General features: G+C 33.8%; 2 protein-coding genes across 6 annotated transcripts; both read right to left on the bottom strand.

The window, feature by feature from the left end:
- Nucleotides 1-318: 318 nt before the first annotated feature.
- LOC112029457 (phospholipase D zeta 2) lies at nt 319-12196 on the bottom strand. 3 transcript variants are annotated; one of them, XM_024062142.2, is made up of 20 exons: nt 11629-12183; nt 10575-10676; nt 10224-10339; nt 9947-10088; nt 9185-9340; nt 7808-7981; nt 7162-7404; nt 6954-7070; nt 5605-5744; nt 5329-5478; nt 4652-4808; nt 4111-4575; nt 3862-3972; nt 3449-3595; nt 3165-3362; nt 2761-2862; nt 1929-2060; nt 1641-1706; nt 1099-1160; nt 319-1005 (listed from the first exon to the last, which is right to left on the bottom strand). In XM_024062142.2, exons 1-20 carry the CDS (start codon nt 11830-11832, stop codon nt 753-755), a joined length of 3237 nt encoding a protein of 1078 aa, XP_023917910.2. In that variant the 5' UTR covers nt 11833-12183; the 3' UTR covers nt 319-752. The 3 variants fall into 3 exon arrangements, with proteins under 3 accessions (XP_023917910.2, XP_065638112.1, XP_065638113.1); XM_065782040.1 differs by lacking the exon at nt 11629-12183 and having other exon boundaries at nt 10224-10334; nt 10575-10670; XM_065782041.1 differs by lacking the exons at nt 319-1005; nt 1099-1160; nt 1641-1706 and having other exon boundaries at nt 2001-2104; nt 11629-12196.
- Nucleotides 10575-19904, bottom strand: LOC136071127 (uncharacterized). Of its 3 annotated transcripts, none has more exons than XR_010632441.1 (9): nt 19482-19904; nt 19285-19351; nt 19135-19174; nt 18871-19003; nt 18348-18419; nt 18098-18178; nt 16921-16982; nt 16692-16841; nt 10575-10676 (listed from the first exon to the last, which is right to left on the bottom strand). XR_010632441.1 is itself a non-coding variant. In XM_065782042.1 (8 exons), exons 1-8 carry the CDS (start codon nt 19887-19889, stop codon nt 16775-16777), a joined length of 930 nt encoding a protein of 309 aa, XP_065638114.1. In that variant the 5' UTR covers nt 19890-19904; the 3' UTR covers nt 16346-16774. The 3 variants fall into 3 exon arrangements, 1 of the variants encoding a protein (XP_065638114.1); XR_010632440.1 differs by lacking the exon at nt 10575-10676 and adding an exon at nt 14485-14917; XM_065782042.1 differs by lacking the exon at nt 10575-10676 and having other exon boundaries at nt 16346-16841.
- Nucleotides 19905-20236: the final 332 nt, after the last annotated feature.

Here is a 20236-nt window from a genome sequence, read left to right as displayed (position 1 = left end):
TTAATAATCCCGAGTTAGTATAAAAGGTTAACAGCCATCCAATCATACTTGATTCTAAAGTATGATTGGGTCGTTGTTTTAGGAAGATTTTCTTTAATGTTATATAGTTTTACTTAAGTTCTTAACCATATCTTATACTTAGGTTCTATTACAAACAGAAAGCTTACCAACATTTACCAAACCAAAATGACAGTCTTCTTATGAGCACTAACCAATAAAATTCAAGAACACATCAGTATTAAAGGAAGTTTGAAGTTCACATAAAAATAAAATAAAATAAAATAAAAAAGAAGTTTGAAGGATCATTTCGCAGAGTGATAACTCCAGCACAAGTACATAGAATAATAAAAAAAATGAAAAAACTTATATATGATTGAATATCTTACAAAGAATATGTTTACTCTTCAATAAATGAAAAAAGAATGTATGTGCATTTTCTTTTTTTACAACTAGTAGTTGTAGCTGTACAGAGATAGCCAATGTGGCATTTGAGTAACTTTACATGACACTGACACATTTCTAGAAATCTTATCAGTGCCATCAATTTTCTGTTAGTGATTTCTGTTAGTGCATACATGTTTTCTATCCCATAAAGGAGTTATCTACAATGGTAGGTAATTTTTTTTTTTGCTAATGAAAGTTTCTAGAGCTTTTTGAGCACTTGATTATTCTTCTGAATGTGTGTAGTACTCTCACCCCACATACACCAAGTACTTACAGGGAGGAATCCCTTGGAGTTTGCTCCCTTATACTTAATGAAATACTTGAGGAGCTGCATAAAACTCACTCTCATTGAATACTGGTTTCATGTTGTTTTCTTGACACATGAAATCTAAAGGGAAGGAAACAAGAAATCCCCTAATAGACTTCAATCTCTCCAATGGATCTGTTAACTTGAGTTCTCCATTCTCATAGGATTCCAGCTTCTCAGGGGCTATTCCTAAATCAATAGTGGTATGGCCAAGTTTCTCCTTCCAATGGGCCATGCTTTGCCTGAGAGCAGCCCTGTGTTTGATAGCAAAATTATATAAAGTTATAAACATATGAGAGAGCAGAGGGTACACTAAAAAGGAAAGAGCAATCATGGTTGCATCTTACCTGGAATGTATGTGATCATTGGGAATGCAAGAAAAGACATCTTGGTAGATAATGGTATTTTCCTGTCACATATTATAGCATGTTCATTAGGTGCATGAGAAGCAACATAAAGCAATGATTGAGACTGCCTAGTGTCCCACGTTAAGATTTCTTACAGTACATATAGCACAAAAGAAACATATCTTGCAATAGAAACTACACTGTAAATCTGTAATAGCTAGAAGTCTAATTTCTTCCATGAGTTGCTTGGTGAGTAAAGTAGTCATTCAACCTAGAAAATGGCTTTTGCTCCTTAGAAAATATGAAAATTCCTACCATGTCAAGGTCAAATTCTGCCAGAAATTTTCAAATAAAAGATTTAGGTAAAACTGTACATGTGTGTGTCTTTGCCTGCACACACGTGTATGTGAGTATGATTACAATTCATACATGCACATCAGAGCATTAATATAATAATGGATGGTAACAAATACAACACAAAATACAACATACACCCCAAAGAAACTAGCAGAATCTTTTTCCCAAAATCTGGGCAATCTCACCTTTGCAGTTGCTAGCCACAGATCCTTGTATGTGGAGTCTGCTACAGGATCACAGATTTGACTGGTCTGAAAAAAGAGAGCATATAGTGTGAGTGCACCATATAACATCACAATTTAATTGATGAATTATGAATATATGCATGAACTACAAATGATAATGGAGTTATAGTGTAAAGAATAAAGAATCCAGTTCAGTTTTATCCACAAGTAGGCCTTCAAATATTGCCTACAAAATTTTGTGGAATCAAGGGAGTGTAGAAACAGTCATATGTGGTCAATGTTACTAACCTCTCCAGCCGGGATACCAAGGTGCTCAGACCACAGAGAGCACCGAAGACTATATGAAAATTTTCCAGCCTGCCAAGGCTCTCCATTCATAGATGAATCAAGAAATTCTTTATCCTCAATAACCACCCCAATCTGAAACAGCAATGTTAGAGTCAAATTGTCCTTTCCTTTTCTTTCTGAGAAAATGAGAAAATAATCAAAGGATTACAGTGACACCTTCATATAAAAGAATTGAAGAGACTTGACTTCTTGTTTTAGAGTTTATTGAAGTATTATTTTCTCCAAATTGTATCTAACAGAACAATATTCCTGATAGCATTTTTTTAATTAATGCTGCACAAAGAAGAAGATACAAAGAAGAAGATATCTTCCCACCCCACCCCCCTAATTTTTCCAATAAATGAGGCAATGGTATCAGCTGCATAATCCAAAACAAAGTTACTTATATATAAAATAAACCAGATAGATTGCTAGGAGAAACCTATTCCTTCTCTAAAAAGAATTCAAAAAAAAAAAAAAATCCTTTTACTATATTATTCTGACAAAAAACCAGGGATATCACCAATACTATTTTTTTCCACAGTTATATCTATTATTTTGTTTTAAAATTTTAAAATAATAAAAAATAGAAATAAAAATAAAAAAACTTGCATTTTTGTTTAATGATTTGAGTTAACAGATGAATGAAGCATCACAGCTCTCAGGAATTTCTGTATCTAGAGTAATGGCTTTATTCTTGTCATAAGTCAACAAGGAATAACTCTAGCAAAGACATTCCAAATATGTACTACTTTATATGATCAGAAAAGTAGTCCTTGAGTCTAAATAATACCTCAGAGTCTCTTGATCCTAACAAACTCCTATCATTTATATTGGACGATCCAATCAAGGCCAGGCGGTCATCTATTATCATCAATTTGCTGTGCACATAAACCTACATAAGAATGAGAATCTGCAATGAAAAACAAGCTAAATATTTGTGGGAACCATAACTGTTCGAAAAAGAAAAATGAAAAAAAAAAATCTTGATTTGAGTATTAATCTAGGCCTCATTTGTTGAGTATAGAGGAGCAATTTTGGGATGAGACAAAACCTCAACCCATAAAGAGGTTATCTTGCCTCAGTTGGTCTGTGGCAACCTTTCAAAAAAATAATATGTGCATGTAGCATTGCCAATGTGCAAGATCAGGAGACAAAAGGCTTCATAAAATAGAGGCATGTGATGCTAGACATTACCTGACTTGTGGCCACTGGACCACCATCAAAAAGTCTACCATATGATCTAAGACCACAGAAAGAAATATAATCATGGGTTTTAGAACCAAGCAAAACGTTTAGATGATGCAGTATTGAGTGCTTTTCTCTTGAAATAGTACGATATTGCCAATGCATTAAAGCTCTAACAGTTGCTGCATCACTATCATCCAGACCCCCCTGTAATGAAAATTCATGACAGAAGAAAAGGCTTAAGTATCTAAATTTATTATTAAATTTTGGGAAATAAAACCAAGAAGAAGTACCTGGAAGCCAGGTAAGAGTGGTATTACAACAATGACCCTGAAACACTCCTGTTCTTTGTGTGCTTTCAAAATACGCTTGTATAATGCTTCCAGGACACGGTTTTGAATCATCTCATCTCCTGAAAGACCTGATATGAAAAATTGATTCTGGAAGCAAGAAACAGTAAAGATTGTCAAATGCTGTCTGTAAAAGATGATCAAAGGGTTCCGCTGACTACCATTTTTCTCAATATTCCACCAGTTACCATATCAACATGCTGTGTGCAACTTAAAATTTTAAGCAGGACCAAGTGTTATATCTTAGGTAGGATCATGGGAGATACAATTCATTATTAACTCAGTCATAATTAAAAAAAAAAAGAAAAAAAAAAAAGAAAAAAAAAAGTGTTCAATATTAGACAAGGTTCTGTTACCTCAATGTAGATAAAATGCTTTGCTTTCTCAATGAGAGAGCAATAAGCACTATGAATGCTATCTTCAGGTTGACTTGTTCCAGCAGACCATTGGCTGACACTTCTGATAACCTGTAGCCAACATATTTATTCAATAAGAAAAAAGATAAAAGATTAAAAAAATATATGTGGGGGGGGGNGAAAAATAATCTGATCTCCTACTTCCTAGGAAAATTCACTTTTACATAGAATCCACAAGGCAAAGCTAACCTGAACGTAGCATGCAGTACGTGGACCAACACAGTCATCATGATCGCCTTCATTGGGACTTTCCAACCCCTCATCTGATGTGCTCATGCTATAGTCTGCCACCACATCTGAATCCATTTCACTTTGAAGATGCATAGAGTCAAGGTCATCTACAGAGCCTTTAGTTTGTGAATCTGGAACCAATGGTTCAAATTTTGGCTGATCAAGAAGATTCTGATTCATGTCCACGCCATATAACTTTGAGTCTACAGTAGAAGCTGCTAGTCCATCAGCTTCCTGAGGTAAAAGCAATGGAATATCTTGCACAGGTGAGGTAAAAGAATCCTCCCTTTTGATGCCTTTCAGGTTTTCTTCTGAGTTCTTGTGTTTGATATCTATATTTCTACTTCCCATGTAATGAGGGAGGACCATATGGTGGTGAGGCATGAGTAGTGGAATTGTTTGTTCATTTGGAGCTTTGTTTCTCTGGATAATTGCTTTACCATGTCATTTATACCCAAAAAAAAAAAAAAAAAAAATAAATAAATAGCAGAAGATTAACCTTAGCATGGTTCCAGCGCTGGACAAAGTGCCTAGCAACATCACGACCTGGTGGTCCCCAAAGAGCACAATGGACATCATGCCATGGCATACGAGGATATTTTTTACGATCCAATTCATCTCTCATCGTGTCTTCCCAAGAATTTGGTTCAGATTCTCTACACCCGCTCACCAAAAAGAAAAAAAAAGAAAAAAAAACCCCAAAAAGAGCAATGAACATGATTAATAACTTATAAATCACTGACCAAAATCTGTAGCTTCTTAGTATTGGATTTCTCTAATTACTTTAGCCAACGAAAATTTCCTCCCTTCACTATTTAATAATAAAAAAAAAACATTACAGTAACAATAACAATAACAATAACCAAACCTTAGTCCCAACATAGTTTAGAAGACACTAATCTTTACAAATTACAGGTCATGTTGAAAGTTTAATATATCACTGGCACAATTGTGAAGATACTTAGAAAATCTACAAAGAGCTACTGCATAATATTTGTACCATAAAATGGGTTTAGTTAGTTCATTACAACATATTTTATTCTCAAGAATAATGATTATTATTCCTGTCGTAATCCTCATTCAGTGTACCAAATGTGGCCTAAGTATAATTAGTATTAAAACTTCTACAATAAAATGTTATGAATCATTTTAAAGGTAATCAGAGAGATAAAATACCTTGGGTTATAGTAGTCCTTTCCAGGCCATATAAGAGGAGGGCAATCACCTACTTTGTGTTCATTTGTGTCATAACGGCCAAAGCATAAATCTAATCCTCCAATAAAGCAAATCTGGTAATCAACAATAACAAGTTTCTCATGGTGTGACCTGTATGTAACCAGAAATACTTTATGAGCATCAGCAAGAAACTGAACTAATTCTAATTGCTAGGTATAGGAAGAAATATATATGTCAATAAGAATGCTTAGTGAGTTCAATCCATTCACAGCATACCAATAATAAACGCCAGTGGTGATATGGTCTGGATAACGCAGTACTCTCACATTCTCATGAATGTTGAGGAGCCTTTTCTTACTGTACATACTATTGATTTTTAAAGCAATAGGTACCTCCTTGTAAAGAAGAATGTAAATCTGAATAGACATACACAAAATAGGCAGAATGTATTACAGAATTAGGAAGAAAAAATAATAAAGATATAACAAAAAAGGGAAAATAGAATGAATTGAAAAAAATAATAAAAATAATAGAGAAAGATATCAAACATTGAAGTTCAGCTTAAAGTTGAATCATAAGTGATAAACTATCTGTCTCAAAAGCTTAAGCTATTAGAAGGGTGAATTTAATCATGTAACCATTATTCTAACACTCCTCCTCATGCGTGGGTCCAAACTACCCCTTGGTAAGTGGGGCCTAAGACTGGAGATTTTTAACTTTTTAAATGGGAGAGAGTGGAGATAGGATTCTAACTTAGGACCACCTGTTCTAATACCATGATGAGCTACTGCTTGTCCCAAAAGTTGTTAGAAGACGGTAAATTTAATCACTTAACCATTATCCTAACAAGGATGAACCTAAAATAGTCATGGTTGCAAGCATTTGCAACTCTTAGTCAATGAAGAAAATCAGTGTATAACACATGAATGCACTAAATAGGAGAGGATAGATGACTACAAAAAGAGTTCTTTCTAATACCATTTATACATAGTAAAATGGCAATGAAACCTAAAATGCACATAACAACTGAATGTTATCAACTCTAATATGAAATTAATGACCAGACAAGATTACATCCAACCATCATCCCTTCATAACAAAAGCAGATACTGACTGATGCCAAAACACTTTCATTTACAAAATTCATCCTACTTTTAAGTACTTTTCTCAAGAACAATATTTACACACACACACACACACACAAGCACTTGTCTATGAGTTCCATCATCCTGAGATGCAGCTTTTCAAATATGATAAAATGGCCTGGGTCTGCAATTTGACTGTATAACTGCAGCATAATTTAAAACCCTAATAAATATTTAGTTTATATTTATTAAAATTTATGAGAACCATGATACAATCAATGCTAATTTGTTCCAGAAATTTTTTTGGCTTTATATGAGACTATAGCGAAATTATATGTATTAGGAGAAAAAAAAATATATATATATATATATATATATTTCCAGGTCCTAATAGCGAAATTATATGTATTAGGAGAAAAAAAAATATATATATATATATATATATATTTCCAGGTCCTAAAAGTAGACATAAACATCAAGAACACCCCAATAAAAAATAGTACATTATCAAGAATAAGGAAGAATTATTTGTGTTTGCACCTGAACCCCTTTCTTAGCTTTTTCTTCTAGTAATGCATCAAGCCGGGAGGAAGGATGACAAGGGAAAGGGCGTTTTAAATACAGTTCTGGGCAAAGCCACCAGCCAGTAATGAATATCTGCATACAATTTTAAATTCTGTATAAAGAAATAGACAATGGAATGAATTGAATGAATTCTGTGTTAATACAGAGGAAAAATAAAATAAACCTCTGATTTTGCGTTCTCTATTGAAGAAGCAATTGCTTCAAAGGCTGCTTGCCCATCTATGAACCATTGAGCTTGGCTCCCATCTTCTGTCAAGCCTCTTTGAGGAGCAAAGGAAACATAACGGTGAAAATGACACCAACCCTCTAGAGGCCTTAGACCAGCATCATTGATTGCTGTAACCCATTCTTTAACTTTAACACTGCTTGAGGTTCTTAACTTTGTACTCCGACCTCCACAAGTAACCTTCAATAATTCCAAATGTTTATTAGAATCGATTTCTTTAAGGTCAATTGAAACTAACTGTTATCAACAAAATATGTTTCTATATTATTTATGACACTTCTAAAGAGTTAATTTACAAGAAAACAATCAGAAAAATAATGTACATTCAAAACCACACAACCTTATAGATATGAAATTGGCCTTGTACTGGTTCAATTTCTTATACTATCTAATTTTGTCGCAGCACATAGTTCAATTGCTTGAGAGATAGATTACCACAACTATCAGAAAGCATTTTTCATTAGACTAAAAAAAAATGTTCAAAAGAAGTCAACCAGAAGCAAATACTGTATCAACCCAAAAGTAACATCATAATTAGAGTTTTTAAGGGTTGGAAAAGTAAAGATAAAAATAGCTCACTCACCTGAAATGAATAACGTAAAGGATTATGTTCCTTTACATGATTTGCTAAATGTACTTGGGTTCTCACATTTCCACTGGAGGCTGGCAGTACATCAAAAACAATTATCTCTAAGAGTTTGGTGTCAAAAGGATCATCCAGCAAAGCCAGGAATCCAGGCTTTAAAATAGCCCACACCTGCATGCAGATAAAGCATGAATAATAATCTAAATTATAGTTTAATAAGTAACCAGAAATGACATAGGTTGCAGGAAACAAAATTTGATATTATTCTAAGTGGGCTTTATTGCATTGTAAAATTCTTTGCATTTTTGGCAAATGGTGTAAACAAATTAATTACTGGATGCTAAGATCAAGATATGTATGATTGAACTGGTACATTGTGCATATAAATTAACCAAGTGTGCTATTTGAAAGCAATTAAGGCTTCAATGTGTAGAGGAAAGAAAATATTTGAAAGATCAAATGAGAGGGTGCTGATGGCCCAAATTTTCCATTCTAAACCTAAAGGAACCATTCACCAACTAAATAGGGGAGACTGCTGGATTAGTTAGCATGTATATATATCCAATGAGGAGGAAACTATATGGTAGCCTTTGGTCAGGATGATAATTTGTTCTCCAATCCCTAGTGCAGTTCCCGTTCCCATTATTCTTTAGTGTGAGATATTTTTGATAAACTATTACTTATCCCAAAATCTTAAGATATTAGGAAATGGTGAATTTAATTATTTATCCATTAGTTTAAAACTCCCCCTCAAGTGTGGGCCAGACTCCTCTCGAATAAGTGGACCAACAAGTGAAGTTTTAACTTTAAATAGGATGTAGTGTGGAGACAAGGTATGAACTCAAGATCACTTGCTCTGATAGATAAACTACCACTTATCTTTAAAGCTTAAATTATTAGAAAATAGTGAATTTAATCATTTGACCATTAGTCTAACAATTTTCATTGAACTCTTATATAGCCAGCATATAAAGATCCCAAAAAACCTAATATAAGGTCATCTTCAACATTTGGTGTTATTAAGTTATATTTGCCATAAAACCTAATAACAAACTTATTAGCTGTAGCTGGAGAGTGAATGCAGACACATCTAAAACAAAAAATCAAAATGATGACTAAACAACTATAGTCTTGAGCATTTGGTATATTCCAAATTTAAGATGCATTATATGAAAGTTTTCCAGCTGAGCAACTTATTCCAACGAGTCTGGATTGTTTGTATTACATATGGGATAGGGCTGTGCATCGGGCGCTGCATTCTTACAACAAAACTATAATCTTAATTGTCATCACAAGCTCTCTCTCCCGCACCAACACCCCCCCCCCCCCTAAAAAAAAAAATTGGTCACAAGGATAAAAGTTCAGCAAGCAAACCTTTTTCCAATTGTGTTGGCACCAACCAAACCAATGCTTACAACAGTCCAAATCTGAGTCAACCCCTGGAAGCTTCGCCATTACATAACCTTCTTTCAACTTTGGACCATACTCCCGTAAAAATGATAGCTTGGAGACTTCCAAAAATTTGCAGACCTACAATCCAAAAGCACTTCTCATGATAAATGCTATAAGCAGCCAGTAAAGAAACATCAATGGACAAATAACAATAATTTCAGTAGTAATTAAGTGTTGTCAAACTCTTTTCCTTTATTTCAAGTTCAAAAAGAGTGTTGCCTAATCCAGATCCCCCTCCACACACATCCCACGCCACTCCCAATAATAATTAAATAGAAGTCTTGCCAAATCCATGTTCCTAGAGTTTATCAAGAATGGCTTTTTGGGCTTTCTGTAGAAGCAGGCATAACTGTCAAATGACCAAACCAGAACCTGGAAAAGGGTACATTGATATACACAACCCACATTCCTTGCAAAGTAGCTAAGGAGTGCGAATTTAAAGAAATCATCTTTCTGTCAAATAAAAAAAATAAAAGCCAGTAATCATATTCACATGTAAAATATGCGATGTGTAATGTAGGAAAGACCTGAACCTAAAATATATAATATACATTGTTTTTATTGATATAAAAAACCATCTAACCCCAATAATTTTTCTTCAAAGGTGAATATGACTGGTTATTAGTTAATCCAACCATTAAAAAAGATCATAATCCAAGTGAAAAGAAATTATTAAGTGCTCACCTCTCGGGAATTCACAATATCCATATTCCCCAGAAAATGATTCAGATAGCCCTCCATTGAAACCTTTGCTCTGTCTGAAATGGACTGCTGCCCACCTAGCGCTGGGCGAATTATTGGCAAAGCAGCAAGGGATGGAACATTTCTGCATAATGAACCAAAATCCCAGAAACCTCCTTTTTTAGGCTCCAAAAGAGACAAGAACAACAACTATAATAGAAAGGGCTTATATTTGGTTTGAAATACTAAACATAACAGACAATATAGGATTAAAATTCACTTGTTTCTAACACTTTCTTCATTATGCAAAGGAACAGCTCCATCATCAGGTTCCTCATCATCTTGCACTACTGCCGTGTGATCCATTATTCCTAAGCTTTGAAGCCATTCTCTAACCTTTCATGAAAAGTTAAAATCAGAAGTTAAATGATAATCATGACAAAAAAAAGGTACACAATAAAAGAGAATGGAACTCATCAAAACTAAACCCTTACTGCAAATCTACATTTATTGCAAGATCAAATTTCAAATATAAGGAGTTAATAATGAAAAAAACAAAAAATGAAGGGCAAGCCTACTGATCAAGAAATGTTAAAAAATGATAAGGATGTGTGATGTATAATAAATCAACCTGCTCTTGTTTCCCATATAAATCCTCAATAAATGCACGTTTCTTCAAAGCAAAATGTAAATAGAGAACTTGTGATGCCTTCTTCACTAAACTCCACTTGAACTGTTCAATACGAATGCAGTCATTAATTGCAAAAATCTTGCAGCAGGGCATAATCTTATGATACAATATTGAACAAATCATATAGCTCAAATGAATATGAGACTTAAAATTCGCTTAAGATAACATTAAGAGGGAGCAAAGATTGCATGAGAATTTTCGTAATAATATAAATACTTTTCAAAAAAAAAAAATCCAAACCAGAAGGCCAAAGACTGCACTAGATAAACCAAACTAGGCCTTTTCTTTTATTTGTAACTTATAAAATGATTCTATAATGACTAACCCCCAATTCCAATTAAAATCATCACTTTCAACATTAATCAAACAGAAAATTTTCATTTAAATTGCATTTATCATTTTTTTTTCTCCTGGAAAATTTTTAAAGGGCAATATTCTCCTCAAGGAAACTTCGCCCAAGTTCTTAAGGTCAATAACAAACCACATTCTTGCCGCTAAGGATTCAAAATCTTAGTCATCTCATTACAACAACGATAGCAGAGCCAAAGAAAGAAAGAAAGGAAAAACAAAACTTGCAGTGCCTCAATTAATCTAATATGGTCCTATTATAAACCAAAAAAATTGCCAGATTCCCAATTCATCATTGTTTGTCAGTTTTGCAGTTACACACAACCCAGAATTTCAATTCAACTGATCTCTTTTTTGTTGCTATATACGTACTTATATAAACATACAAAGTTGCCATATATATAACATACAAATATAAAAAACGAAACATAGAAAGCCCCACAATCAATCAATGCCTTCACACAACTACACTTAATAAAACTCAAGCTTTTCCTCATGTTAGACCCCCCAAAAACAACAAAAACCACAAAACAACATTACCAATTTTCTATCTTTTCCAACATTTTCTCAGCAAACAAAGCATAAATCCATTAAAGAAGAAAAACCCAGATAGATAGAGAGCCAAAGAGATAGAGCTGGTGCTTGCCTGTTTGTACTGAAACTCAATTGTATAAGACAAAAGCATGGGGCTTATATCCCCAGTTTCAGGCCGTGAAACTGACAAGATAGTTGCCTTTGGCAACTCCTCAAAGATCCACACAGCTTCACCACATTGCCTGGCTGAGTGAGACCTGGACATAACTCCCTCTGACTGTACCACACCATTGGCAATAAGCCTCTCCGTTGACATATCAACAACTTTCTTTCACGAAAACACAAACTCTTCACCTTTTGCATGTGCTTTTGGAAGAGACACAATTATTAAGAAAAAAACACACACAGAAAGAGAGAGAGTTTGGTTGTGAAGAAAGAGAGAGAGAGTTTGGGTTGTGAAGAACGAGAGAGAAGTTTTGAAGGACAACGTAGCGGTTTTTATAGTTTTTTCGAAAGTACAAAGGTTCTGACCTGAAACACAGTTAAGATGGCTTTGGTCACATACGGTGACACGGGTTTTCCATGTTGCTTACATATGATGGAGACAAGTGTCCAAAGTAATGGTTTTTATAGGTTAATAGAAGTGCTGAATAAACCCATTTTAAGCAAGTTCTTGGTAAAATAAACTTAACCTATTTAGATGTTATGTGGATTTTGAATTTTGATAGTGTGTGTGTGTGTGTGACAAGTTAAATGGATTAATAAACAATTTGTGGTAATATTGTTGATGAAGATTCCAACTTATACATGGTTCTAGCTCCAAAGTGGAATGTCTGAATTACCCTTACAATGTTACGTGTATCTGTCCAAAAGTTGGGCTTTTCAATGTGGCACAAATTAGTAAACAAAGTTTTATTTGATTTTCACTTCTGCTAATGAAGTTTTAATCACACTAATTAATTATTATGTAAGCTTAAAGGTTTTTCCATCTATGCTGGCACATGGGCCAACCTTGAAATGGTCCATCAAAAAGCATATTTTATAGGAATGGATATGAGGGTGATTAGGTCAAGTGGTTAATGGGTGTCACTTAGGTCCCGTGGAAGCCACAACTGTGACATGAGCAAGGCATATACCAAAGCAGAATCACTAAAAGAATATCCAACTCTTTTTGTGCTAACCACTGAGAGAATATGCTAACATAGCACTTGTGATTCTTTGTGTTGCAGTGATACCCATCTGTCTAAAATTGCAGTATTAGTAAGCACTGAGAATATGCTGAAATAACATTTGAAATGATACCCATATTTCTAAAATTATACTTTCTAATTGTATGCTTATTATTACCGGTTATCTGACTTCAACTTTGAGTTGGTGACTCTGTACTTAACTCCAAAATAGTATATTCTAGTTAGTTCAATTGGTAAAATCTCTTATGGTTAAATAAGAGATTTGAAGTTCAGTCCCTACCTACATCGAAAACTAATTGATAACTTAGTCTGATGAGACGCCATAGGTTGAAACTCTCTTAAAAAAAGATTTGATTTACCTCTAGTACTTTTTTAATTAGACATGTCATTTTCCTTTAAATATACAATGACAAGTAGTAGTAAATTTTAAAGTGGATGATGTGACAAATTCTCGTTAAATCAAAAAGAAATTTCAATTAAAAAAATACCGGTGAGCTAAACCCAAAAAAAAAACAAAACAAAAAACACTTAACCCCAAAATAAGCAAATTAAAAACAGAATAATAATAATAATAAAAAATTCTTGAGATCCAATTTTCTTGTCGTACACGACTAGATTATCTAGGTCTTTGTGAAATAAACACTTAGATTATCCAACTTTTGTTGAATAAACACCGTCGAATTAGGACAGGTGGCTTAGGTTTGCGTGTTTATAACCTTTCATTTTACTCTAATATATATGGCATGAAATTTAGCCAAACTGTTTTTTTAATAAAGCAAGTTATTATTATCTTACTATCAAAAACAAAAAAAAATAAAGCAAGTTATTATTATAACGGTAACATTGAATTCTTATGGTATATAGACTTTGATAATGATGGATATAAATTAGAGAAGCAATTTAAGAAAGAAAATGTGCTTCTTTCTCCAAAAAAAAAAAAAAAAAAAAGAAGAAGAAGAAGAAGAAAATGTGCGTGTCCAAAAGGAGCAAAACACGGAAATTAATAGTCTAATATGGACATAACATGAAATGGCTCATCATCAACTTAAGTGTGTCAAATGTGCACACCATTTGCTGTATAAATATTTTTATTAGTGAGGTAACCGTAGGGACCAAATTGATTGTAATGCAAAAATAATATAAATCAAATTAACTACTATCAAGATGTAGAAATCAAATTGACTTTGACTCTAAAATGGATGGACCAAAATAATATTTTTGTGTTATTTTATTATTCTAGACATATTATATGTTTTCAAAATAAACAATAGCTGTAATAATATATCAAAATATTTAAAAATATATCTAAAATCAAAGAACTTTAAAAAAATTAAAAAAATTCCACCCAACATATCGAAGAAATGCATATGGAGTATAATGGCGTGTCTGACACGGACACATCAAACTTTTTTGGAAAGTAAATGATTTCTAGGTGCAGATATATTTAAAAATAAAAATAAATAAATAAATAAACACCATAACACATCTTTAGCTTGATGGTCGCTCTACAAGTAAAAAGTTCTTATGGGGTGGGCGTAAAGACTAGTGTTCAAGGAGTTTTACACACGTATACAGTTAAATTAGGTTAGTAAAATTTCTATCTTGTAAAAAAAAAAAAAAAAAAAAAAAGAGAACTGAACCGAACGACCAAAGAGAGACTATTATTCCGCCTACTGAGGCTGTTATTTGCTCAAGCTCCCTCAGGCCTCAGGTTTTTAGCTTAATTCATCATTTTGATAAACTTGAAAAGTATTCAACGTATGGCGTATAAAACAAAATTTGAAAGAACCATGACCTACCAAACTAAAAGTCACTATTTACACCATTTCCTTTATACAATGTATCCTTTGGTATTGGAACAAAGGTATAATCCTCAAAATGATGCTTTAATATCAATAAAGAAGAGCATGCGGCATATTAGAGAATACGACAAGGTCACAAGATAAGTGATTGTAAGTCATTGTCAATTGTGACTTAAGCGGGCACGAATCACAGACTCAGTGTGTCACACTCAGTTTTTCTGTCAAGATTCAACTCCACATGTAAAGTTTAACTCAAGTCTTTCACTAATATTTTGGTGCAAGGTACTCTTTCTCTTTCGGTCTAAATTTGATTTACATAAACCCCAAGTTTCAAGTGTAAGTTGTTGCCCTTGTCCATAACCAGTAGTACATAGAAAATGAAAAGACACCAGCTTCATGCTTGTTGATGCTGCATCCGAAAGCAAATAACAACTTGGTGAAGAAGAGTCCCATCAGAGAAAAAAAAGAAGAAAAACTTGGTAAAGAAGAGAACCCTAATAAGGATCTTAATTTGTACTCAAATTAGGAATGGCAAATTTCCAGGCTCATGCTTGTGGACATACTATGGCCTGGATATTGTGAGTTAAGGAGGCAAAAAAAGAAAAAGAAAACTAAGAGTATTTAGTTAATTTCACAGTTTTTGTATCTCTTGCTTTTAGTCTTTGAAGCTGAGTTATGTCATTATCCTCTAGTCTATGAAGCACTTTAAATTAAGAATAGATATAGCAGCAGTACAATCATAGCCAGTAACCACTCTGAAAAGATATGTAAACCCAACTCCAACTCCAATTAGAAAATCAACAATTTTCCTGCTTATTTGCAAGTTTGGATTTTTCTTGACTTGGGCTACATCTTAGTTGTTCCTGTCCTTGTTAGAAGAAAGAAACACTTGGAAGGGAGACCACAAAGAATAAAAGAGACTTTGGAAGAGGAGCAACTTGGAATTTGTTAATTAGCAAGTACTAGTTTACACCTGCAAAATCTGTATCTTTCTCTATGTCTATATCCCCCCACCACACACACGCATGCACAAAAAGGTATGTCTTAAAAATCTCTCTTTCTCTGTCTATATCCCCCCCACCCCCCGCACCCCACACCCCCCAATACACACGCATGCACAAAAAGGTATGTCTTAAAGCAAAGTTGTAGGGGCACAAATAATTTGTGCAGCAAGTTTCTTCACCTATATTGCAAGCAAATTTCTAAAAACCATATGCTAACCATACACAAATATTTGAACAATACAATATTAATTATCTAATCTAATGTCAAGTATCTATGACCGCTAGGCCAAGGAACAGTTATATATTTTTTATCATAAACTCAAATAAATGAAAGAAAACCAGATTTTGCTATGAAAATTTCCCAGCCGGGCTGCTAACAAGATGAAAACCCTGCCGGAGACAGTTGTATGGACCCAATATATATGACCAGTGCTACATGGATCTATATCCTATACTACTCCAAATCAATGTAAGAAGGAAAAAGAAATCTAATTTGAAATGGAAATGTTTTAATACAGTTTTTTTTTTTTTTGGATTGTATTAATGCCTAACTGGTGTAAACACCAGATGCAGCCTCCGATTTGGCTGGACGATGGAGACCCACTGCCAGTTGAGCCTAATTGATATTTGTTAGAACTTATTTAATTTAGGGATTTTCCTTTATTTGCTTTTAATAAACTATTGCTACTATTAAAACCTTAACTATTAGAAAATGTTGAATTTCTTTATACAATCAATATTCTAGCACTTGCTCTCATGTGTGGGCTTAGACTCCCCTCAATAAATGGTACCTAATATGTGGAATTTTTAACTTTTAAAAATGGGAAGTACAATGGAGACAAGTGAGAAAGTTACTTTACGTCACTTATGTATCTTGGGGATCCTATTTAAAATTTAAACGCCCCAAGGTTCAGTATTATTATACTTGACTAGACTAATAAAATATTGTTGGAACTTTTCCAATGGCTTGGTACTGATTCAGGGTAACTCTAAATGCTGATTTCTAATTTTTGTTTTGTTTTTTTGTTTGTTTTTACCTCCCACTTGGTGCTGAATCCTAAGTTTGTCTTCTCTTTTTAAGTTTTTGTTCTATTTGTTTTCATAAATTTTCTTGACAATATTGTGCTGCATTAACTTTGGTATCAGAGCTCATTGTTCTGCTTCACTAACTAAACTCACCTCAACAAAGCCTTAAGATAAATATTTGTTAGTAGAACAACCAAACTTTTGAAGAAAACAACTTCAAGCATCAGGCAAACTTTTTAGTTGGAGCTCCAATTTCGACAAAGACAGTGAACCCTAGCAAGTGAAGCCATATAATCATCAGACCTGAAATAAAAAAATGCTATTAGATTCATCTAAGTGTATGGTTGGATTACTGAGAAATGTTCATATTCTGAATTCAAACCTCTGCCCGTAAGGAGATTGGCATGCAGCAAGTACATGAAGCTTGGCCGCATCAGCCTTTTTCTACACAGATTAAAATGCTGAACTGTGGTCAAATATCCACAAAAGTAACTAAGCTTAAGATGAGATCAGAAAGTGACCTTCCAAGCATTCACCCACAATTAAAAGATAGCATCAGTATAAGTTTTGTAAAAAGTTGTCAATAAGCTCATCAGTAATCATGTGCCCTACATGATAACTCAGTTTACTCTTTTATTGTAATGTCAATGGGTCATCATAACACCAAGGTTAGAGAGAATGGAAAAATAAATTCCTGTTACTAAATGAAAATGGGATCAATTCCTTACTCCAAGTTATCACCAAGAATTGCTAATATAAGACAGCAAAAAATGCCCCCAATCTCCTTTCCTAATTCCTTTTTTTTTTTTTTTTAATTTTTTTACTTCATGAAAAAATGAGTGCTAGATTAATAATTCCATGGAACCTCAACTTTGCCAACACAGTTCACTTTCATTGATAACTTCCCTTACGGTGACTACCTGACATAACTGATAAATGAATTAACTTAGGCTACTGAGGGAGGCTGAAGGGATGTAGGTGATAAAAACTACCCCTTTAGTATTTAATAGCAATAGTTACACTACTTGAAACAGAGCTCCTTTGTATTTCTTTTGAAGGAGAAAGGAATTCATTCCCACAAGTTTGCAGAACAAACCTGAGGACTTTGTTTACATCCTAACATCCTCCAAAAAAATGGACCAAATGACATGTATATGATTTTACTTCAATCATCAAGAAAAGTACACACTAATCAGTCAATCTGGCCTTGTTTCCTTTTGATTTCTCTTTTAAACCAGCAAAGGGGATTTGAAGGCATATTTCTCTTGCTATTGAGCATAGAACCAATTTCATTATAGAAAGCCCATCATAAACCCATATTTTTCCCTATTAAGCATAGAGACTCAACATCCAACTAGTTGAACCATAATCTCAAATATCAGCTTGAAAACTAGGAATACCCAATCTATAGTTATATATATATATATATGTAAGCGGGAATACGCAAATTATATTGACCAACTATGCATTCGATATGTCTACGAATGTTAATAATTAATTGCCTAAATGAAATACTGAAGCATAAAATAATGAGAAAGGTTTAAATGCTGAGAACAAACCTCAGATTCATAATAAAGCCCAGCATACAAAGAAGCATAGAAGTACTCATTCCCCTGGCCATTAGAAAATGCAGCAACAAGCTGTGCAGCAAAACCAACATTTGAGTCAGATGAAGTTCTTAGATTATATACAACCATATAGACCTTAACTGGGTAGGTTTTAAGTTCCAAACATGCTTAGGTAGATGAAAAAGAAATCAGGAAACAAAAGACAATCAATAATTTTTAAGTCATAAGCATTAGATTACACCTTTTCAGGATCCCCACCAATTTTGAACAAGTTATAAGCTTCCCGCATAACTGGTCGTGGGTCTATGCCAACCTGCATTCAGTAAGTGATGAAACGGATTTTACTTATCTTTCCACAGTTCACATATTCACCTGGAAGTTCTACTACTATAAAATGAACAAAAACATCAAACCCACTCCAATTAAGTCACTTTGTTCCGGCTGCCAGGACCTTTACCTACAGATACCCATTAGGCAGTGAAATTTATTCTTCAATCAGAATGTAGCCTATTCAGCCCAAAAAATGAAATCATAATGTAACCTACTTTACTATGTCAGGTTATGGATCACCTAATCAATTTTGCACAGATACACACACATGTACATATATTGCACCGTGTCTTATGCATAGAAAAATATCCATCAGTTGTTTAGCAGGTGATAAGTCATCAAAATCAACACGTGGGCTATAGCCTAATTCAGGTAATCCTATTACATATCAGTGAAGCCAGTGATGGTGTTCCTTCTTTAACAGTGAACATTACCTCAAGAAATCGCTTCCTTGCTTCAATAACTCCATATAATTGAGCTTCACAAAGAAAGCACCATATGGACTCCTCCGTGTCATTTGGATTTTGCGCAACATCTATCCGGAATTGCTCTGCCCCTTCTTCAAACCTATTGAGAAGTAAGTAAAAACAACATGTTTTTTTCTTAATTCTAAATTTCTACTTGTTATTTCTTTGCCTGAATTTTCTCAACAACCAAACACAGGCACAAAGTAACTAGAACCACTAAAGAATTAGTACCTATCAAGATAGTACAGTGATAATCCCCTTTGCCAAAGATCTGAAAACAACAATCACCAATTCAATCTAATCCAAATCAACAAATAATACAAATCCAAATCACAAAAATGCATTATAAAAAAAAAAAAAAAAAAAATCCCTACAACCTACATGCCTTTTGACGAGGGTCCAACTCAATTGCCTTATCGAATTCCGCTACAGAACCAAGAACATCACCCTTAACAATAACAAAACATTCCAAATTACACAGACCCAAAATACTTATAAACCAAAAGTACATAAACACATAGATAGAAACTTTAAGAACTAAAGTGTGTTAGTACATGACGCATAGCATTTATATATACCTGCCTAAAGAGCAGCATTCCACGTCTAATGGCGAGTATGGCTTCACGAGCATTGTTACCTCCAGTTATGGCGTCCCAGATGCCAGAAACTGAAGGAAGGAACAATCTTCTGGACAGTGTTGGTGGTGTTGGGGATTGGTGGCTGTAAATTCTTGAAGGAATAATGGTGGTGAACAAGTGTGAGTTAGAGTGGGTTTTGAATGGAGATGAAGGTGAGTGTGTAGAGTGAGTGAAATGTGAATAAGGGGACATGGAAATGGTTGGTTTAAGGATGTGGGTCATGGCCATGGATGAAAGAGAGACAACCTTAAAATGGGTAACTGAGAAATATGAGATTGAGATTGGAAGTTGAAACTTGAAACTTGAGCTCAGTGGGAGTGGGACATGGAGACCGGTAGTTAGGGACATACAATTAAGTGATAAGGCGCCAATGAGAAACAAATCTAAGGAATAGAGTAATTAAAACAATTTTGATGATTATATTGATAAATTCTAACTCTAAAGCCCTTAATCCTTTTATCTAAAAACAAAGGAGAAAAAAAAAAGAACTCATTGGATTTTAGTATCTTTTTTAGAGTGTGTATTTTTAAATTTGGATGGAATTTCATTGCGTTAGAAAAAGAAATTTTAAGTTGCATGCTATTGGTATTTTAATTTTTTTTAGAAGATATTAGTATTTTAATTGATGTTATTATGAACTATTGTTTGCATAAAATTTATTTCTTTATTTATTATAATTTAATTGCTTACAAAAT

Source organism: Quercus suber, unplaced genomic scaffold (assembly GCF_002906115.3).
Source record: "Quercus suber isolate HL8 unplaced genomic scaffold, Cork oak 2.0 scaffold_287, whole genome shotgun sequence".
Lineage (NCBI taxonomy): Eukaryota > Viridiplantae > Streptophyta > Magnoliopsida > Fagales > Fagaceae > Quercus > Quercus suber.
This window is presented reverse-complemented; position numbering and strand designations above follow the sequence as displayed.